The sequence below is a fragment of the Cololabis saira genome, chromosome 1, assembly GCF_033807715.1.
Source record: "Cololabis saira isolate AMF1-May2022 chromosome 1, fColSai1.1, whole genome shotgun sequence".
Classification (NCBI taxonomy): domain Eukaryota; kingdom Metazoa; phylum Chordata; class Actinopteri; order Beloniformes; family Belonidae; genus Cololabis; species Cololabis saira.
The window spans coordinates 7,287,179-7,301,023 of NC_084587.1; the positions used below are offsets into that span (position 1 = coordinate 7,287,179).

Below are 13,845 nucleotides of genomic sequence, written 5' to 3' on the forward strand. Positions count from 1 at the left end.
ACATGGCGGACATTTCTTAGTGAATAAAAATCAATATTTTGAGTTAATTTCTGCATAAAAATGCGTTTTGATTACATTTCTAGCGGGAAATATATATTTTACTTTCATAATATTTACTCAGTGAATGTACATAATCACTCGATGCTCGTTGTTGCGAAGTCTTTTTCAAACCTCGCCAGAATAAAGGCTGATTTATGGTTCTGCGTTACACCAAAGCAGAGCCTACGGTGAAGGTTACGCGGCGACGCGCGCCATACGCCGTAGGCTCTGCGTCGATTTAACGCGGACCCATAAATCAGCTCCTGAGCCGGCAGGCAGGAAGAAATCCCGAAATTAGGTGTAGCTACAACTGTTAGATTTCATCTATTAAACCAACATTTATCTTCCTAAATGATTTATTTCAGCCAGCGGTAATTCTCCACAGAGCTGTAGGTTTCTCCCCGGGACGACGGCGCAGGTTGACCAGGCGATCACGTCTGTACTCCGGCGGCTGCTGCTGCGCCCCGGACCGGTGGCTCTTATCATCGCCGAAAACTGGATAAACTGAGGTCCCCCAGGTTGGGGATCTTAACGGTTACTTTTACGCCTGTAAAAATATTAAAACTTAATAAAGTGGCATATTAACAGCGCTACAGCTGAAATTAAAACAGCTTTTGGCTCTCAGCTTCCTGATTTTAGTGGTGGTGCTGAAAGTAGGAGTAGGGGGAGTATTGGGACAGACCTAGGAAGATTACAAGTGCCCTAAAATCTGTGGCTTCTTTTTTAGGGGTAGTGGTAGTGAGGGAGGGCTAGTGGAAGAAAGTAGGGGGTGTATTGGGATTGGCCCTAAGTCACATATTTGAAAATAGGAAAAAGCCCCCAAACTTCCTTCAAACCTATTATACATACAGTCACATGCAAAATAGTCCCAAATTAGTAAAATAAACACTGTCAAAAAATAAAGAGAGCACAGTCTGTTGGAGAACTTTAGAGACACAGCGCCCATGTTTCAGTCAAATTGAGCGGAGGGTGGATGTCGGACCATTTTGACTATGCAAATACGGCCCTAGTGGGGTCGGGTTGGGGGGGGGGTTAGGGCTGGGCGATATGGACCAAAAGTCATATCTCGATATTTTCTGGATGAATGGCGAGACTCGATATATATCGATATTTTTTCTGTTCCACAATTGGGGTTTCCCCCAAAGCATTATAGCATAGCATCTCTGTTAGCTTCATTTTTTTCTGATGCAAACCCTTAAAAAAAACAGTCAGTTTTAATACAATGCATCGTGCCAAATGTCACACAGGTTCCTTTATTAACAGAAGTCTGCACAATATCAAAATGTATAAAACAAATGAAATAAAAATAAACTGCCTGCATATATAGAATAAAAATGCTTCTTGAATAAAATAAAACAAATATCCCTTTCCTGCACAACAATTAAATTAAAATACACTGTGCAATTAATACAATGTAGACAGTAACAGGCAGACTTTTCCACTGAAGTTGACAGTTGTGCAAATAACAAAACATTTGCGCAAATCTCAAATAAAACATTCAAGTCAATTTGTCAGAAAATAAGCTATATCATGAAAAAATAAATTAAAAATCAATATTGTCTCGTACCATACCGCGTTTGAAAATATATTGATATATATTAAAATCTCCATATATCACCCAGCCCTACACATACAAAATAGTCCCAAATTAGTCAAATACACACCGTCAAAAAATAAAGAGAGCACAGTCTGTTAGAGACACAGTGCCCATGTTTCAGTCAAATTGAGCGGAGGGTGGATGTCGGACCATTTTGACTATGCAAATATGGCCCTAGTAGGGTCGGGTTGGGGGGTAGTTGGCTACAACTGGTTTAACCTTTTCTGCAATATTGTAGATTCTAAGTCTATTTCTAAGATTTCTTTTGGAAATTTATGCATAATTTTAAATGATTATATCTCACAAATCACAAGGTGAATTATGAAAAATGGGACATTGCAGCGCAAACAAGTGACTAAATGAAGATGAAACAAAAATAAATTTTCTCCGTGTGAAAATATTTGACGTTGAGAGCATTTGTTTTTCTTCCATTACTGAAACCGCAACACGTGAGAAACCCGTTCTACAACGTGCCACTATTAATCGCTTCATGGTTTCTTCCACTATGAAACTATGGCATGATGTAGGTGGATTTTCAATTCATCATTTTGTCACACTTCAGCATACCGGTTCCATTTGTAGAAATCAGGTACCAAAGTGCATTAAATCCTGTCAAACGACATTGTTTTGGATTTAGCTTATCTGAGAACGTGTGCTGTGCATGGAGGGTCATGACGAGCATGTTATAATTTTTATTTTCAGTTTGTTTGATTATTTTAGTCTTATTTTAACAAGCACATCAGTAGTTTGAGGTATTGACAAATACAATCAAGGATGAAAGAATCCCATCAATAATCCAACACAGTACAAAACTGTTCATTTCCTTTGAGTAATTAGAAATAGGAAGAAAAAAAAGAAGTAACTAAAAAGAAATGAAGTCCCGAAGATGAAAAACTGCAGCATAAAACAGAATTGAAAGCAAAGTTAATTTGACTGCAGTTCTGCTGGGTTTTTTTTTTACTATTCTATTTTTATCTTATTTTCATTTTATTATTCTTTTTCCACTTCTATTTTCAGTTTTAGTCTCGGTAAACATTAACTCTGCATGATGACTGAAACCGTGTTGATTTGTGAAGCAATCAAAAAACCCAGTTTTTGCGACGTCTTTCCTGCTAAAGAAACAACCGACGAGCTCAGAAAACGATTCAGAAATGTCAGAGACTCGTGATCGTATAAACGCAGAAGAGGTTCTCACCAGAACAAGATCTGTGATTCAAAGCTAAGCGTGAATTCGGAGTTGGCCTCTAGAAAGTGAGATATTTTGTTGAATAGCTGCGACTCTTAAACCCGAATCTGCAAAGTCTAACTGCAAGTGATGAACGTTTGTTTTGCGAAACGCAGTATCCGATCACGAGGTCCTGTCGTCTGCGGCATGATACAGTCTCATCATTTAAAGCGGAAATGGTCTCGAGACTCTTCAGGGTTAAAGATCGGCTTCTTCCTCGTGTGTGGTACTTGTTTAGTTTATGTTGCGCTTTAAAATGATATAAAATGGCTTTAAAAATATCTCATCTGTGTCACGTGGAAGAGATAAATCCGCTGAAATCAAACACGCACAGCAAACAGGTAATAAAATATACACAGCTTTTGTTACCGTGAAACGCCTTTCTGTGGTTGTTGCTGAGAAACTATTGTGTGCACATAGTGGAATAAAAGCACAAGCATCCTTAGTGTCGCTGGGTAAGGTTTCATTCTTTTGTTCTCAATATTGAAGCTTTTTATTTGAGACGACTAAGAATAAAAAGAGGAAAACACCAAGTGTTTTCGCTTCATATCATTTGGATGTTTTGCTTCCCTCTACTTTTGTACAGCTTCAGTTTTCACTTCCTGTTTTCCCGCGTGATCAGGAGACGTGGATCTTACCGTGGCGGGAGCTTCTGCCGAGAGACTGGTGATGTTGTTGCCGCCTCTTCTCAGAGGAGCCGACGGCTCGCCGCACAACACACCTGTGGGCTTCCCTCCTGGAAAACAACCAGACGACACAAAAGGAACAGAGATTAGATCATCAAAGGCACCAAAAAATTCCAGGTGCGTTGTGTTGCCAAGACCGTCATTACCACCAGAGCTTCAATTACACACCCATAATCACAAAGCATCACCAACCACATAGTGATCTCTTCTCTTCTCTTATACCTCTTAGTCCAAACATGTACGACAGAGTGAAGAAAAGAAAAAACTCACATCAGCAAAAGTCCAGAATATTCAGACAGTTGTCAAAATCTACAACCAAGAGATGCCTTCACGAATGTGGTCAACGATGTGACGCCTATATTTTCCGAAAAACAGATTTTTTTTCAATTCAAAAAAGGTTTAAATGGATAAAAAAAATACCATATATATGAACTACCTGTCCCACATATGGACTTACTTGAATTTAAAAAAAAATACTAGTTATTTGGGATTTTGTTGTCGTTTTAAGCGTCAAAATGTAATGTGGTGCGACCGTCCGACCAGGACTCTTGTTTTGAAATCACTCTAAATGTATTTAAATCAATCTTCTGCCCTATCTGGCATGATTTCCGTGTAAGATTGCAACACATTTGTATTTATATTTCCATCATAATATACAAACAAAGTTTGACTGATGATGTCCATTTTATGATATATCATGTGGTGCAACCATTAAAAAAAAACAACCATTTATGTATAATACTGAAAACTTGTAAAAAAAAAAAAAAAAAAAAAAAAGATGTCAAGATGTTAAGGAGATTAATTAATATTAATATGAATCATGGTTGCACCAAATGACTTTTTTTTAAGGCTAGTGGCAATTCATCTGGACAAAAATCACTTAATTTAAAAGTTTTATATGAATTTATGTGTACACAACATTCTTAATGTTTGAACTACTGCAATAGATATTCTTTATTATTATTTTAAAATTGACCTGTTGAAAATCCTTATTCGTCATTGACCCAAATACACTTTACTTGTATGAGAATGATGGGAAACGTATGGAGAAGGAAAGAAACTGTTAAAAAACATCCATCATGTGTCAAACACGGCCGAGGCAGTTTTATGGTACGGGCTCACTGGTGTTTTATTGACGATGTGAGTCACGTGAGCTGGGCAGCGTTATACTCTCCGCTCACATGCAGACAAATGTTACAAAACTAAAAAGGACGGCGCTTCGAGGTGCAGATGATCAGGACCCTGAACATACTAGCGGGCCGAAACCTTTTGAAAGTGATCTCAGCCGAGCAGGTTTTCAGTTACTGAAGACAAAACTCTCGTCCGGTGAAGCATCTCTGAGGAGGAAACTCAGACCTCAAACTTCAGGCAGTTCTTGATTGCAAGTATTACAAACATTGCTTCATTTACAATTATGTCACTTTGAACAAATAATTTGAAAGTGTAAGTTATTTGCTGATGATGGTAGTTAATTCCTAAATGGTTAATGCCTCATTTCTGTGAAACCTCTCAAGTGTATAAAAGTAAAATCATTAAAACTGTCATTTTCTAGATCAGGAGACGTTTCTGGACTTCAGATTGTCGTAATAAACTCGTCGCTGCAGAGATATCCGCCGGCCCAGTCTGAACCCAGACTGGACCAGCTCGTTGGTTTAGTCAAGTTGAAACTGTAGGTTTAGTTCTGGGTTCGAAAACGCATTTGTTTCTATAAATGTTTGAGTGCGTATATTTTATCTAATGAGGCAGACTGACATAATGTGGAGGTGGTAATTTTCCCATGATAGTTATGTCCTACCCTAGAAAGAACAAAAAAAAAAAAAAAGTGTAAACATCTGAGCCGAAAAGCCTTCAACTGATTTTCTAAATGAGCCATAGAAAGATTTATAAATCCCTGTCTTTGTTAGTTTTCCTCTTCATCCATCCATCAGATATGGCACGCCTGACTGTGCAGACAAACAGAATAAAAGGTATCTAGGTCATGCTGGGCCGAGCTCACAACTATGAGCTCATGTCCCAACATGCAACTTGGCGCGACCTGGCATCACGGTCCATCACAACAGGTCTAAGGCTGCAGGTCCAACTGTACACAAGCAATTACACGTGCAGTTGCATCGCTCCCCCCCTCCACGGCTTGGCTTCAACTTTGCCATTTTAATGTAATGGATCAATAAAAATATTAATTCAATAAATACCCAGAGAAAAATGAATAACTTTTCACCTTTTTGAGATATGTGACCTTAGATACATCAAATAATATTTGGTGGATAAAGTAGCTCTGAATGACTACGTGTTACATGTACCATAACTAGGGCTCTATAAAATCTGTTTAAATTTTTTTCCATATTCGGTGTTTTTCAGTTTTTGAGAATTTGGTTTTTAGCATTTTATACAAATGTAAACCCAAGACAGTATATAAAGCAATGAAATATAGGCAATTTATGCAATTATAACCGAAAACTTGAATGTTTTCATACTTAAAAGGCAAAAACATGGCACTAGTTTTTCTTGTGTTGTAATGGAACATTTTGGTATAACAATGTCTTTTGCCTGTTTTCAAGTGAACATTCCTTGCCAAGGTCACGTGCTTCGACACAGTACGGTTGTCAGGGGGATGGGTGATATTTTGTCTAGTTCCCAGCTTCTCAACTATGACATAACTTGTCTCTAAACACGTTCAGCTCACTCAGGACTGACGGTTCGTGTGACCGGTTGGACTGTGTGGCTCCATTCAATTGAATGTTTTTCCTCTTTTCATTAAAACTTCAGAAAGACAGCTGAGGTGTCCTGACATTCATTTTTGAACAACAATTTTTGCCACCACAGTGTCCCACAAAACATTCCTTTTTTGGGCATAAAAAAAAAAAAATTCCAAAAGTTATTTGTATGAAATAACCTCACCAAAAAAAGCACAGCAGAGGATGAACTTCCTGCGGCAGCTGAAGAAGTTCAACCTGCCAAAGACAATGATGGTGCAGTTCTACACGGCCATCATCGAGTCCATCCTCACCTCCTCCATCACCGTCTGTTACGCTGCTGCCACTGTAAAGGACAGGAGCAGCTGCAGCGTTTCATCCGCTCTGCAGAGAAGGTGATTGGCTGCAATCTTCCATCTCTCCGGAACCTGCACGCCTCCAGAAGCGTGCAGGAAAGATTGCAGCAGATCCCTCCCACCCCGGACACAAACTGTTCCAGACTCTCCCCTCTGGCAGGAGGCTGCGCTCCATCAGGACCAAAACCTCACGGCACAAAAACAGTTTTTTCCCGTCTGCAGCTATCCTGATCAACAAGGCCCCGGTCCCCCCTCTCCGGTGTCTACCACGGACTGCCCCCCCATCCCACTCTACGTCACATTAACGTAAAGATTCCAATCCTGACCTTATGCGTCACATTAATGCACAGTCTAAGTCACTTTTGCACAGACTCATATCCGGCACTTTAAAAACCTCATATTGTACATTTTTGCTTATAAATTCTCTCTCTTATATATTTGCTTTTATATATTTGCTTTTATATTTGTATTGTATTGCACCAATCACCACAACAAATTTCTTGTGTATGTTTAACAAACTTTTTCTGATTCTGATAAATAACCCAGATAGGCCATCCTGGGAGTAAGCTGGTGGTTCTGTAGCTTCTTCACTGGTTTCTCAAAACATGTTTGTTTTATTCATGGGAAGCGGGGACAGGAGGGGGCAGAGAAGCACAGTGTCCCCAGCTTTTTAGTGACCCCTCTTGGATGGAATATTTTCTCGAAAGAAAAGTTAATTTAGTTTAAGGGGAAAAAAAACAAACTTGAATTCCGTTTTTAATATCACATTCCGCGATCGTGGATACGATAGGGCTCTACTTAACTGTACTGAACCACAAATATTCCCACTTGGATTTGGAGTTCTTGGCGGACAACACCAACAACCTCCGCCCCCTTCCTCCGCCCACCAGGACGATAGGCAGTGAAGGATCATAAAACCCCATTAGCATTAGAGTATTCACACTAAGGCAACGACCACGAGAGCAGCGGACCTGAACCTTCCCAAAAGGAATGATGCAGGAGGAGACGTGAGCTTTGATTGCTTGACGCCTTCATTTCAGACTGCGAGTTCAGAGTCGGCGGGGGAAATGTTTCACTCAATGTTTCACTCATAAAACTGGAATTTGAAGGAAGTGTGGGAAAGGGGTTCCTAGAAAGAGAACTGCTCTGAGAAGTGTCCTGTATTTATGCGATAACTGACATTTCCACCTACATTTTGACCGATATTTATTTGGAAAAAAGTACTTTGACCCTTAACCCCCTGATTTCCCACATGCTGCTCCAAGAAAACGTTTTATTTCACAAGATTCCATTAAAACCAAATTTCCTCTCACAATAGCTCTGTTGTCAGCGTGGGAATTCCCACATGGTGAAGGTTCAAGGACCTCTGTCCTGCTGCAACACCCAGTTCTGATCGGACTCCAGCTGTTGCACAGATGGCCTCACATTTGACTCCGGAGCACCCCGGTTTACAGAGAAGTCCATTGAGGATCCCATGAAAATCACCCCCGTCCTCCACTGTCCTCGCTAGCAGGTGTGAGTCCGAGGCGTCCGTCTACATACGGGATCACGTCTCCATGGGTCGTCGTATCAGAAGTTCTACGGCTTATTGGGATGCAGTTTTGTAGCCTCCATGTTCGTCTTAGACAAAAGAGGCTTTCTCCTGTTAACCTTTCCACTCAAACCGCGCTGGTTCAGTCTTCGTCTAGTGACGCTGCCGTGGACTTTCACATTTAACACCCTCAGTGACGCATGTAGGGTTTGAGAAGTCGCTCTTGGGGTGCTCTGTATCGATCCCGGTATTGTACGGGCTAAACTAAGGGAAATTTGCCAGGAAAACTGGCAACTGGCAACTTGGAGACTATCCACTTGTGTGTAATCTTTAATCACTGCAGAACGTTGAGCTCCAAATTATTTGGAAATGCTTATACAACAATTTAAAATGTATTCAGTAAATGTTTATTTTAAGTTAAACAAAGTGGAGAGCAACATTTTTGGTCTTGGGATTATATCCCTGCAGTTTCAATATACAGTGCACCCGGAAAGTATTCACAGCACTTCACTTTTACCACATTTTGTTATGTTACAGCCTTATTCCCAAATGGATTAAATTCATTTTTCTCCTCAAAATTCTACACACAACACCCCATATTGACAGTGTGAAAAAAGTTTTTTCGAACGTTTTGCAAATTTATTAAAAATAAAAAACTAAGAACAAATCGCATAAGTATTCACAGCCTTTGCCATAAAGCTCAAAATTGAGCTAAGGCGCATGCTGTTTCCACTGATCAGCCTTGTGATGTTTCTACAGCTTCATTGGAGTCCACCTTTGGTAAATTCAGTTGACTGGACATGATTTGGAAACGCACACACCTGTCTATATAAGGTCCCACAGTTGACAGTGCATGTCTGAGCACAAGCCCAGCATGAAGTCAAAGGAATTGTCTGTACACATCCAAGATTGTCTCGAGGCACAAATCTGGGGAGGGGTACAGAAACATTTCTGCTGCTTTGAAGGTTCCAATGAGCACAGTGGCCTCCATCATCCGTAAAGTTGGGAACCACCAGGACTCTTCCTAGAGCTGGCCGCCGTCTAGATTGAGTGATCGGGGGAGAAGGGCCAGTCAGGGAGGTGACCAAGAACCCTATGGTCTCCCTGTCAGAGCTCCAGCGTTCCTCTGTGGAGAGAGGAGAACCTTCCAGAAGGACAACCATCTCTGCAGCAATTCACCATTCAGGCCTGTATGGTAGGGTGGCCAGACGGAAGCCACTCCTTAGTAAAAGGCACATGGCAGCCGCCTGGAGTTTGCCCAAGGGCACCTGAAGGACTCCCAGGACTCCCAGACCATGAGAAACAAAATTCTCTGGTCTGATGAGACGGAGATTGAACTGTTTGGTGTGAATAGCAGGCGTCATGTTTGGAGGAAACCAGGCACCGCTCATCACCGGGCCAATACCATCCCTACAGTGAAGCACGGTGGTGGCAGCATCATGCTGTGGGGATGTTTTTCAGCGGCAGGACCTGGGGCCGTTTCCGAAATCGCACACTGTACTACTAGTACGTACTGATTTTGCCAAAAAGTAGTATGTAGTATGCAAACAAAAGCTAAATCTGCAGTATGCGAAAAATACCCAGATGTTTTACTGATTTGGAAAAAATCCGCAGCATGCATCAGACCAGTCTACCTCGCCTACTATGTCCCAGAATGCAATGCGCCCTTGACTGGACAGCACAATTTATTTATTTTTTACAAGCTTTATTGAGAAAACACAAGTGCAATAAAAAACAGCGGCGAACACAGCACAATTTTGTGATGGTGGAAAGGAGTAGTTGTACCGTGAAGAGGAGGAATATAAATGTAAGTAACATTATTATATTACTTTTTTTAATTCAATTTAGTGTAAGGACAACGATTAAAAATTGTGACAAAGCTGCGTTGCCTATTTGTAATGAATGTAGAACTTGGCATATTTGTCCTAATAACGTTAATACAAAGCGATAACATAACGTTAAGTTGGCTAAAGTAACGTTACCGTTAACGATAGAAAGCTGTCAAGAAGAAAACAACATGTAACTTAAAATCTATTTTTTGTTATTAGAGACATAATAGTATGTTAGGTTTTTGTTAGTTATCTTAGCGTGCTTGCTAGGTAAATAAAAGTGATTTAAGTGTTATGACAACGTTATACATTGGGAGTTCGTTGTATTTTCATGAAATAACTACTTTTCATTGCTGTGTTTTGACAGAGAATTTGTCCGGGAGCTGAATTTGGTGGGCAAAATAGAGCCCACCAAAGTCAAAAGAAAGTGGGAAAACCTAAAACAAAAATACAAGGCAAGTAATCAAGATATGTTACCTATTTTGCAGAAGCTGTTGTATTCTAAATTCTGTTGGACCTCCTACAATGCCATTACTTATATGCTACTGAGCTAGACAAACATAACAGATGCAGTTTGTTTGTTTCTTTGTGTGTGTGTGTGTGTGTGTGTGTGTGTGTGTTTAAGGCCCTAAGGACAGGGAAAAGCACAGAGGAAGGAAAGGCCACTGCTGCATCCTGGAAGTGATTCACACTTATGGATGAGTCACTGGGCCGGAGGCTGAGCATTTTTGACTCATTGACTCATCTCTCCTCCCCCAACCAGGGAACCCCAGGATCATCATGGCACCCCTGCCAAAAGGAGGAGGGAGCCTGACTGGCTCCACCCGTTTAGACAGGTGTCCGAGAAAGATGAGGAGAGAGAGAGGGGTCAACTTGAGAGAGAACAGAAGATGGAGAGAGAGCGACTCGACAGAGAGGAGAAGAAGGAGATGGAACAGCTGGACAGAGAGGAGAAAGAATGGAGAGAGTGGTTAGAGAGGAGAGAGAAGGAGAATGCAGAAAGGGAGGAGAGGAGACATAGATTTCATGGCAGTGTTGGAAAAAATATTCACAAATTAATAAAAAGAAATGCAAGGAATTGAATTTTGGTTTGTGCTCTGAACTTTGTTAATAAAATAAAATTCAATAGTCTGATATGTTCATTTTAATACACTTATTGTGATGGCTCTGATGTACAGACAGGGCAGCAGCGCTGCTTCTGGGGCTCCAGTATCAATAATCTAATAATCTATAATATATATTGTGACGGCCCCAGGGCCTCTGCTGGGACTTGGGTGTGTCTGTGTTGCGGTGTGTCCTCTCCTTTGTCTTTCAGAGTTTATGGTTCCTGGGTGGTTGTGCACATCAAGGAATTGGAGGCAGCTGGCCACTGTCTCCTGATCCTATAAAACCCACCCCATCCTGGTGTCTCTCTTCTCTCTCTCTCCTCTTCCCCTGGCACCACGTTGCATTTTGTTTGGAGTTCTCTTTGATTTTCTGTATAGTTTGGTTGGCATTATCTTAGTTGACCTGGTAGTTTGTTTTCTGACAGTTTAATTTGTTCAACTTATTATCTGGTAACATTTGTTAAAGAGATCTAAAATAAATTCCTTTTTACTTAATCCTCTACGTGTGCTCCCCTCCTTTGCTATGGTCTCAGAGCTGGACCATAACAAAATTATATATCTTTTTACTAGATAAATGGATGAATAAAGTTCTATCTATCTATCTATCTATCTATCTATCTATCTATCTAGTAAAAACATGAAACTTCACTTTATTTTCAGACGAACTAATGTGGCAGCTACAACTGTTAGATTTCATCTATTAAACCAACATTTATCTTCCTAAATGATTTATTTCAGCCAAAGAACTGCAGGTCAGTTCGTTGGATCACTTTCTCCCCGGGACCCGGCGATCACTTCTGTTCTCCGGCCGTGAGCTGCCGAGCTCTTCTCATCCCCGAAAACATCGGAGCAAATTTCTTAACAGGCATTATTTGGATAAACTGAGCCCAAGTTGGGGATCGTATCAGTTAAAAAATGTTAAAACTTAACCCTCCGGGACACCTAGGCGCATTTTACGCGCTTTTCACTTTTGGATAATTTTGGCTGAGTTCATCCATATGGCATGAATTTTGGTGAGATTGTGTATTTTTATATGATCTTTATATTTCCAGCTCAGCTCCTACAGTAAGTCTAAAATACACTCTGTAAAATACAATTGTTACACTCTGACCCCTTAGCGCAAAAAACGCGCCATTGAAACCCATTCAAACTTCAATTTTTGATCTCGCTTCCATTAAAGCATGATAAATGCATTTTATTATATCTAGGTGTCAATCTGGTCTTTTGCCTTGGAATTGATCATATTTACTACTCTGAACCAGATTACCTAATTTTTACCATATTTGGCATATGGAGAAAAAACATGCTATTTCCACTGGATGGCACCGTCACAATTCACCCCTCCCCCTCCCTTAATGTGTGTGTGTGTGTGTGTATGTGTGCATGTACAGTTAGTATATGGGTGTGTGTGTGTGTGTGTGTGTGTGTTTGTGTGTGTGTGTGTTTGTGTGTGTGTGGTGTGTGTGTGTGTGTGACCTTATGACATTATGAGCAAAGGCTTTCAAGTGCCACTGTTTTCATTCATTCACATCGTTTTTGTGCAGAAGTTTAAAGCCCCTCTAAGATTATTTTGTATAAATGCACACCACACACACCTACACAAGAGGTCCATAAACACAAATAAATCCAAACATGGGGCATTTTGAATCACATGAAAGGTGCAGCCATAGAGAGAATCATGCTTTTTGTTGAGTCGTTTACACAGCTGCGACTGCAGCCAAAGTTTATAAAAATGCAACCTGTGGAACTAGTCATTTCTTATTTGGCAAGATGGAGAGAGCCTATTGAGTGCACAAAGCTTTGGACATAGCGATGGAGTCTGATTCTGATCGCGGGCAATAGGAATCTGACACAGAGAACACAGATACTACAGACGAGGAACCGGTGTCTGAATCGTCTTCTGAGAGCTTTGATGTGTCCTCTGACAGTGAGGAAGATGAGACTTCCAGAAGTGGGGAAATTCAGTGGCAGTGAAATTTGCTTTCATCCTTTGGACCACCGTGGATCCCTCATGGCAACGGGGAAAAGGTTAGCGGAGGGGGCTGTTTATTGAGGAGCTGGGGAAGACTCTTGTAGCTCCACAAATGGCAAGGAGACGCCACCTCCCCGCACACCAGCTGCTGCGGCCTTGGTGTTGGTGCTGAACTCAAAGGAGACCCAGGTCCAAGCTCAAGTGCAAGCCCATCCCCAGACACCACCCAGAGGAGGAGGCAGTGTGTTTTGAGCAACAGCAACAAACTCCTACGTGTACTCCACCTGCAGAAAGTGTGACAGTCCCATCTGCAAGGAGCACTACCAAATTGTTTGCAGCTCCTGCCTCACCTGAACTGACACACACACGCGCACACACGCACACACACGCGCACACACACACACGCACACACACACACACACACACACACACACACACACACACACACACACACACTCTCTCTTTCTCTCTGTCACAATTTTGTTGCTGTTATTGAATGTTATTTAGTCAGTTTTGATGTTCCTGGTTCATTGTTCATTGTTTCACTTCTGGGTAAAAAAGTATGTGTTATAGCTACCTTTTGAAATGCATAAAAAATAATAATGCATGAAGATCAATGTTGCTGCTCTGTGTTCCCTGTGTTGTTCATCTAAAAACATGGCATCATGACAAAAACCTGGCATTTAAAGGGTTAAATCTTTAAAAAATAATGAATATTTGATATTAATACTTAGGTCAGATATTGGTGAAACAAATTAGCTCAATAAAAGTGGAATATAATATTAATGTATAATATGTTTTATAGCTACCT

The 13,845-nt window shown here is 40.8% G+C and overlaps 1 protein-coding gene across 1 annotated transcript in view; it reads right to left on the minus strand.

Moving 5' to 3' along the window:
- jpt1a (Jupiter microtubule associated homolog 1a) overlaps positions 1 to 13,845 on the minus strand; it is a 49,707-nt gene that overhangs the window by 8,554 nt on the left and 27,308 nt on the right. Inside the window, exon 3 of the mRNA XM_061733134.1 lies at positions 3,500 to 3,597. Coding sequence (XP_061589118.1) covers positions 3,500 to 3,597 — 98 coding nt within the window. The remainder of the gene's footprint in view (positions 1 to 3,499; positions 3,598 to 13,845) is intronic.